Below are 9427 nucleotides of genomic sequence, written 5' to 3' on the forward strand. Positions count from 1 at the left end.
ACGTGTTTGCAGGTCTTCAAAGGCAGGCACAGCTCCGATGTCAGCTTAGGTATGTTTGTATGCGTGTGCGTATTATTGCTGTCTATTGGGATCCAGCAGTAGGCCTGGCTGGTTCTATTGGCGCTGCATAATTCATAGGAAATAAGACCACATGAAGAAAGTACATTAATAAAGCAAAGTGTTGACCACAGCCCCACAGCATTGTAGCTTTTTTAAATTAGATGACCACGGCCTTTTGACCAATTAGCCTCTTCCCTCTACTACCCTTGAATTTCCCTTACAGCTACCCTTTGCCTAGTAAATAAAATAATCCTTTTGCACAAATGAGCTGGACAGCTAAACCAATCCAGAGGAAAGCTCTTTTCTTTTCTCCCTCCACACCACCCAATCAAGCTTCTAATTTTATTCATTCACTCAGAGAAGATCTCTGGCTCTGGGACTAAATTGGAAAGAAAGCAGGGAAGAGGTGGGAGTGCTCTTGTGTTTCCCTCCCCTTTATGAATGTAATTGAATGGGCACTCAATTTGTAGAGGCGGACAGCATGAGGCACAGAGAGAGAGCTCAGAAAGAAAATTATTTACAATACCTGTAGATACACTTGTACACTTGTACACTTGTAGGGGCCATGGCATGCATGCCCCCCGTTGTGTGTTCAAACGCTGATCTGTGTGGTGGAGGTCACCCAAGCATCAGTTAGCTTCAGGAAACCAAGGAAAGAAATGTTCAGTGGTTCAGTGTTAGAGCAAAAGCAACTGAGTCAGACGTTGATCTATGTGAGGGACATTTACAAAATGATCATTTCCCACAGTCTGTCTTTATTCACTTTGAACTTGGCTTTTCATGATTACACTACAGACCTGAGCTGATCATGCTTATCCTTGACTAAGGCAATGAATAGGTTACTGGTATCTGCCCCATGATTTTCTGCTTGACACTTCAAGCTGACATTGCTGCCAGACAAAACAGTACAACACTGGCACATTAAAAGACAGGTAATGGAATGCTCCAGCAGTGAGAGATGGTTACCATGGTCTTTTTGTCCACCCTTCATTTACTCAGAACATGTAGAGGTGGGGTCAGGCATTTCTCCTTGGTGGGTTAGAAATGGGTTCACCGGATTAAATGCTCTGTTAATACAACACATGGAGTTTTAGAGTGCGGCCAGTAACGCATAGGTGCCACCTCTCCATGCATGCACCTGCTCGCTCTCTGCTTATGTATGTAAGCAGGCGTGGTATACAGGCAAAATGTTGGCTGCAATTCCACCAGCATCGCATTTATACACATGGTCACCTCCTCTCTGTGTTTTATTGGAATAACAAGTGCCTTGCTCAAGGTTTTGTTGGAAGATATTGTTGTATGCACAAGTGCACGCACCAATTTATTAACAACTCACACATCTGTAGAGACCACTTAACAGATGAAATAAGCCATTATTACTGCATGATTGAAAATCCCTCTGACATGATTATACAGAAAGCACTTTGCATTGTTGTTAATATAGAATATTACAAAAGTTCTAAAGTCTGTAGTCAAAGTCAATAACCACAGTTGTGAGAGTTGCTTTTGTTGCTATTTTGGAGCAACAGAGTTTCCTAGTTAATTTTCTTTTTCCCTTCTCATACGCTTGGTTTTTGATTAGCCGGGTGCCTTGGTACACCACAGTAATTAGGCTGCCAGTCAAAACCAGATGGCTGGTGGCTAAAATGTAAAGTGTAAAAAGGGAAGTTGCCTGGAAAGTTTTCAGATGATTCTCCTGTTTTATTTTGTTGCTGTGGGCCCACAAGTAATTATGGGATATAATGCAACTTTTAAATACTTAATACTAAAGGATACTACAATCTGCATATTGTTGTCTGCATTTGTTGAAGTAATGTCACAGAGTGTCTTTTTTTTTAATTCAATTCAATTCAATTCAATTCAATTTATTTTGTATAGCCCAATATCACAACAGAGTGTCTCATAGTGCTTTACAAAGTTCACTGAAATAAACAAGTGTAAGCGAGCAAACAATCTAATAAAGAGTCCAACAGTCGATGAGGCCAATGGATCAGTCCGGTGGATCAGTCCGAGGCATCACCTGCCCTTTATGACCCTCCTTCTTCGGGAAGGAAAAACTGTAGCGACATTTAATTTGTCATTTTAGCCAGATTGATTTTTATGTTGAAATTGAAATCAAAGAATTCATTCCACTTATTGTTATCTAGATCATTTTTATTTAGTCATTTTACTGATGGAATTTAAGGGAAAATGATTCAGACAAAAATCCTCAGTGGTTATACGTTCAAGTCAGGTTTGCGCAAGCTCCCCCCCCCCCATCATCTGTCTCTTTGTCTCTTCCCTGAATAGATCGTATTTGAAGGAATTCGAGGCCCGGGTTTCGAGGGGGATATTGCCATTGACGATGTCTCCATCACCATAGGGAAGTGCAAGCAGGAGAACACTGTAGCCAGCGCAGGTAAGACAGGTAAGATAGACTTTTTATTTGAGTGGAGAGACATAAACACCCTGAGAAACACAAAGAAGCATCTCTGATCAACCTTTTCCCCCGTCACTGTCTGTATGTAGGGGATTCAGGGGAGCTGAAATAAGAAAGGCAATATGACTCTAAAGGTCTAACAAGTGTTTTCAGGTTATTTGTTTTCAATAGAGCACTTGCTAAGAAGCAGAGACAGAGCTGAATTAAACTGAATTTGAACTGCATTGATTTCAACTAAAAAGAAATGAATTGATGGGCAGGAGAGGAGGGAATTACTGTAGAGACACGATTTTCAACAAGAGAAAGAGAAATAAGCATCTTTAATGTTTGGGAGGTGTGTGAACATAGTGCAGAATGAGCAAGTGGACACTACATGGCACCGACATGGAAGCGATTTGAAAGCCTCATCATCATCCTCAGTCCTTCCTTTGCCTCTATCATTTTATTTACTTCACATTCCCGTGTATCTTTTCATCCTCTAAGTTCCCATATCACACCTCCCCTCCCTTGCCCATACCCACCTTCATTATATCCAGTCTCTTCTCTTACCCTCTCTTCTCTATTAGCCACTTACCTTTTATTATCTGTATGCCTCTGCACACTACTCTTTGAAAGCCTCTATTATTTACTTTTAGAGAGATGAAGTGTAATGGTAAGGATTTAGACAGAAGTGGCATGTGTGATGTAGAAGGAGCAAGACAGAAATGTGTGTGCAGTGAGGGAAAGAGAAATGTACCCAGATTCAACAGTGGTGAGGGATCAGTCCACCAGGAGAGTTGTTTTTACACCATCAACTGACCACATTTTCTCTACACGCTGACATGCTGACATGTTGACATGCTAGACCATGCTATCTGCCCATAAATAGAATAAAACTTTGGGACTTATAACTACTGTTTGTGGCGGCCCACCTTGCCTCAAGCTTGAACCAGAGAGAAAAAACACGTGAGTTACAGTGAGTGCATGTCCATGTAAGCGTGTGGAGTGAGACTCAAATAGCCTAAAGGGTCAGGGTGTGGAGAAGAGACAGAGATAGAGAAAAGGTCAAAGACAGAGACTAACCGAAAGTGTGTGTGCGTGTGTGAGAAAGAGATAGAGAGGGGAAGAAATGGAGAGACAAACAGGTCCAAGAACCAAAGAAGAAAGAGAATATGAAACTAAAACCTGCCAGCAGTTTAGCTACAGGAAGAGTTGCCCTCTGTCAGCCAAGACTTGCATACACACACACACACACACACACACACAAAAAGGCATTTTCATTCAGTTCTAGCCTTCACAGCATTCTCTCTGTCTGCAGAGATGCACAACAACAGCACACTTTTATAGCACATTGCCAATGCTGTCACTCGAAATGGGGACACATTGAAAATGTAAAACTGAATAACAATTGATCCTGTGAGTTATTATTATGGTAAATTACTGGTTTGATTCACTTGGATGTGTCAGTAATCTTACCAACTAAGAACAGATGTTGTTTCTTACATAATTTGTCTACTATTTTCAAGTACAATTTGAGTGATTAGTTTTAGTTAAGTCAGTCATGTTCCTATAGCCTTAACTGGCTTCACCATCTTCACAGTATGTGACAATGTCTATCTTTAAATGTCCAATTTTGATAAGAAAAAACTATCCAAAATACCTTTTAGTGGGAAAAAAAGTAATAAACCCTATGTGGAGCAGCAGAGGAAGGACCCTTTTCCAGGGCAGATGTTAGTATGATAAGATAAGATGGTCCTTTTGACATTTTATGGGTGGAACCTACTACAAAGAAAACATTAGAGGCACGGAAACAACCTAAAACAGCGAAACTGAGAGACTGAATTATTAACATTCTGCTTTTACCTCCTCATACCCCAGTGTGAGACTTCTGTGTATATGTGCGATCTTGCACATATGTGCATGTAAAGACACTGGCGGATAGAGTGAATAATGGATGAAGGTGTAAACAGGAAGAGGAAAGCTCTCAAGCTCTGCAAGCATGCGCGTATGTGCGTGTGTGTCCTGCAGGTTGTGTGCAGACAGAGGCACACAGAGCAGACAGATGGGTAATTATCAGGCAGCCGACTGAACAGAATGAGAAACTGAGTACAGATTTTGGCAACTTGGAGTTGGTGACGTAACATTTGGATTAGAGGAGGATTAAACTCAACTCATGTTTGCCAGGTATGAGGAAATCAAAAGGAATATGACTTATGAATGTAACTCAGTGATAACAGACCACCATTTACACTATACTTAATCATTGATCAGGTTGATCACTGATGAATTCATGAAGCTCAAATGTCTTTGCTTCACCATTCACATTAAATGATCATGGGAACCGGGAAGAGAAAAGAGTCATCGCTCATAAATAATCCAAACTAAGTTCAGAACTTTCACAGAAGGCTCTGTAGACTGCAAAAATAATAACACAATCAGTGAAATTGGCAAATAGTTATTTACTCTAAGGTCTCTTGCCACAGGTTTAATCTCCTCTATATCATATCAGCTGCAGCTACAGTATCTCTATGAATAGTATGCACACGTTTGTCACTGCGCATTCTAATTTATAAATACCAGCTTATGTGTGGGAAATGGCGTATGCATGTTTGTGCATAAGTATATCATGCATACTTGTTAATCCCTCTGCCCACAGGAAAGCACTACAGGTCCATCAAAGCACACACCACAAGATTAACAAACTCTGCAGTGAAAGAACCCCCCCCCCATAGACAATGTTTATACTATACAATACCTATTCTGGTATTCTGTGCAATACTTATTCTGTACAGTATCCTGTTTTGTGGAATCATTACTCAAGTGTCAGGAGAATACATAAGGATGCATACATGGGCATAATGTGTATAAGTGTGTGTCACAGTGTGAGACTCTTTTATTGTTATTTTTATTTCTCATGTATTTGAGCTCCACTCAGACAGTGCACTCGTATACACTCGTAGAATGACAAGAAGGACATTCCGTTATACGTTGATACATCTGGCCTGGGGTGTTTACCACCGTTACCACGAAACAAGGTCAGCACAAGTTTAGATAGTCAGATAGGTTAAAACAAATATGTATGGTGAGGTAGTGCTTCTGAATGCTCCAGTACAAAGCAGCACATAACATCAATAGCAGCAAACCGTCACATGGCCCTGTGTGTGTGTGTGTGTGTGTGTGTGTGCGTGTGTGTGAGAGAGAAAGGTAGACAGAGAGTATGAGAGGCATGCAGTATCACCCAGCTGAATAATGCACACACACACACACACACACACACACTGCTGAGACACACTCATCCACCCTCAAGTGTTTTCAGCAGATATTTATTGTATATGCCAGCACGTAAACATGCACATAAGCTCACAAACACACACATTTGACAAGTGTAGTGTTTGAGTTTCTACACCCCACGTGCACACACGATATTTGAGGTTAACTATGTGCACACATAGGGAACTGTTATCCTACGGTCATCAACGAATGAAGGATGATTGCCTCTGACATGTTTGGTGCAGCTCCGCCGCAGCTCTTCTTACTGTTTTATGTTTTACTGTATTTCTCCAGCAGTTTCCTCCTCATCTCTTTAGTGTGTTAAAGCTACAGCAGAAAAACAAGTTCTCACAACAAAGCTGTTGGTGAACTTGTTACATCTGATTACAAATGACAAGAAATACAATTTTGGTGATTAGCCTGGTAAGTGAAATGTTGTCATTCGGCTATAGGGAATGTAGCAGAAGGCGATAAAGGCAGGCTGCAAGACTGTTTAGCTTTTTGATGTCATTTTGCCTGCGATCACTTGAATGTTCATAGCTAAATGGACAGCAGCGTTTTGTTGGTCCAGCACAAAGAAGCTGGTGTAGAGGCTCAGATTTATGTGAGTGGATTAAAATGCCTGTTTGTACTATGACATACATAGAATCATCTGCAACACACATACACCACTCATAGACACACACAAATATATATGCACACGCAAAATACATTGGATGGCATGTGCCCATAGTAATCCATTATCTTTCTAACTTCATCTCAGTTCCATGACAGAATAGACAGATGTATCATGTATGGACCTGAATCACTTAAATGTAATCACTGAAATGGAGAGTGAGAGGGAAAGAGTGAAGAGAGAGAGAGAGAGATGGGTGGATAGGGGTGCAGAATGGGTTAAAAGATTGAACGATGGTTGTCATGGTTTGTCTGAACTTATTTCAAACTGTCCCACCTTAACAGAGCTCCACCTATTGACTCACATTAATCACTCCAAATCGCAACACAGCTGATTCTGTCAGGTTCATTTTTACAGATTTAAAAAGATCTAACTTTAACAAAAGATAACTAAACATTTCTAAGCCATACATGTGGTGAAAGACTGTACCGATGCCCCCCTCTACACGCTTCCTTCATTCTTGCTGAAGAAAATGAGACTCAGTTTTTGGGCCCCACCAAAATGGTGAGAACTACGTGTTTCTTTGTCTTATGAGCAAAATGCTAAACGCACCCCTGGACTCAGCTTTACAGCCACCATTGGCCAATGTGTGATACATGACCCTACACCGAGCTGCTGACTAGCAAGGAACAAAGGAGTGACCGGATTCCTCCAGCCTTCAACCAGGACAGCAAGGACAAAGAACTACAACCTTCTTCGAGCCTAACTGGACATTTATAGCATACCATAACTGTATACAGCTCGACTGAGAAACGAAGCTAAGCTAACAGCTACAGCACATGGCTTTCCTTTGTCTGCCTCTGACCCACACACCAGGGGGTCTGGTGGCCATTTTGTAGGAAGTCACCATGTGGTTCTCCCAAGTTTTTGTAGTCCTCCATGTTACATTCCTTTGCATATTCACAGTTGATTATTAATCATTATACTACATTGACAGTTCAGTTATATTAATGAGAACTGTTTCCTTTACTGAAATGGTGCCCCAATCAAGGTGGACTTTACACACAGTCCCGTTAATCAATTCAATTATTACATATACATATACATATACATTTATTAGTGCCCCAGAGTACTGAGCACAACACAGTGCTACTCCTATCACAGCTGATTGTGTGTTGAGATGTCAGACGCCATGTTTCACTTCAATTTGCTGCCCTCAACCTATACGATAGGAATGTTTGTGTGTGGGTGTGTGTCGGGGAGTGTGTGTGTGTCTGCATGCTGCATGTGGATCAAAGCTTTATTATAAATATTGATTTTCTGCCTAGAGGAGGAGCCTTGATATGAAATCATATTGCTCTTTTTAATATAATGCCTACTTCTCTCTGAGCAGCTTGTATGTGTAATTTGTTGCTGCGTTCGTGTAACGCTGCATATGAGAGTGTACAGTGTATATATGTAAAAGAGAGATGAACTAAGATTTTCACATAAAGGAAAATAAATGGGACACCTTGATCTCATGTACACAACTTGTTTTTCCCATCAGTCAAAAGGTTCAGAGCAATTAAATGGTGCCACATAGAAGATGTGTGCACTGCATCCTCTAGCTATGCATAAACAATAACGACCTGCAGAATGAAAAAAACAAAAAAACAATCCATCACATTGGTGATGATGACATCAATTGTAACTTCCTTTTCACATTAAAATCTCAAAGCTGTCATGGCAAAGTGTGGAATCTCAATGGTGAATCTCTGTTTACTCATCCTCCCTCTCATTCTTGGTTCCATCTCTTCCATCCTCCTTTTTCCACTCAACTTTTTTTTTTCTTCCCTGACAGTCGTACGTGGAATCATGAAACATAAATCCATTTCTCTACAGCCCTCCTCTTGCTCTCAACATGGGTAGCATGGGTTGGTATTGTTCAAATGATGCTTTTAGTTAGAAAGAAGAAGACTCCCAACTCTCTGCCACACCACGGCTTTTTCATCACAGATGCTGCTGTGCTCAGCCTCAGGCTCCAAGACAGCCTTGGGCCAAAGAGATAAATATATACATGTACAGTTATCTACTTAGCCTGGGGTTAATGTCATGTCAAGGTTAGCCTGTTCTTTATCAAATGCAGTTTACATGGGACAACGAGAGACCTCTAAAATGGCACAAAGGGAAAAAAGAACATCTTTATCTGGTATACACATGTCTTACTCTGAAGTTTTCAATCTTTCCTGAATTAATTTTTGAACCCTGACGTTCACTAAACACATTTTGAATGCCAGCAAGCGATGAAAAGTTTTAACTGACATAAACTGTGAGTCAAAAAAAATTGCATTGATGGTTACAGTGCTAAAAGCTGTCATTATTCCTCAGCATGCCTGTGTAAAAATACATAATGTGGAGGGTAAGGAAGGGGAGCTTTTCTATAACACCTTCTGGAGACATGAGTCATATCATTAGATAAGTAACATAGACTAACAACAGGGTGTCTGTAAGGGCTTTCTTTTCACGTATGAACTCATAAGCCATCTGTGTTCTTCTCTGTGTGTTTCCACAGTTCTGATTGGTGGATCACACTCGCTCCCATTGACCAGCTGGCTGACCTTCGGCCTCTCCTGCTTCCTGTCGCTACTCTACAGATGATGAGCACTTCCCACACCACCACCACCTGTCTGTAGTGACAGACACTGCCCTGACTCACGCTCTTTTACTTCTCTCTCTACCTTTCTACCTGTTCTCTCCTCTGCTTACTCACTCCACACGTCTTTCTGCCCTTCATGCATCCATGTCGTCCTTCTCGCATAGATACAAAGTCTTTGTCTAGATTATCCTCCTCTGCTTTCTTTGAACATGTCCCCCTGCACACTCAGTATAACCAACTTATTCTCATTCTGTATTTAAGGTGGACATAGCAACGATCTTTGACAGACGACACATTCTCTCCTCTGTTAATCCGATAAGATTCACTTTATCCATGTCAGTGTGTCACCTTGTCACCTTTTCCTCTCCTTCATCAACCTTCTTCATCCATATGTGCGCCCTGTCATGTATCTGAACTCCCTAGAACCACAATCCACAACGGCCCCTCC

The 9427-nt window shown here is 41.1% G+C and overlaps 1 protein-coding gene across 1 annotated transcript in view; it reads left to right on the forward strand.

The window, feature by feature from the left end:
- The window catches only part of LOC139203484 (MAM domain-containing glycosylphosphatidylinositol anchor protein 1), a 170314-nt gene extending 161333 nt beyond the window's left edge, over positions 1–8981 (forward strand). The window contains exons 16-17 of the mRNA XM_070833253.1: positions 2350–2467; positions 8896–8981. Of these exons, the coding sequence (XP_070689354.1) occupies positions 2350–2467; positions 8896–8981 (204 nt within the window). The remainder of the gene's footprint in view (positions 1–2349; positions 2468–8895) is intronic.
- Positions 8982–9427: the final 446 nt, after the last annotated feature.

This window comes from Pempheris klunzingeri, chromosome 1 (genome assembly GCF_042242105.1).
Source record: "Pempheris klunzingeri isolate RE-2024b chromosome 1, fPemKlu1.hap1, whole genome shotgun sequence".
Taxonomy (NCBI): Eukaryota; Metazoa; Chordata; class Actinopteri; order Acropomatiformes; family Pempheridae; genus Pempheris; species Pempheris klunzingeri.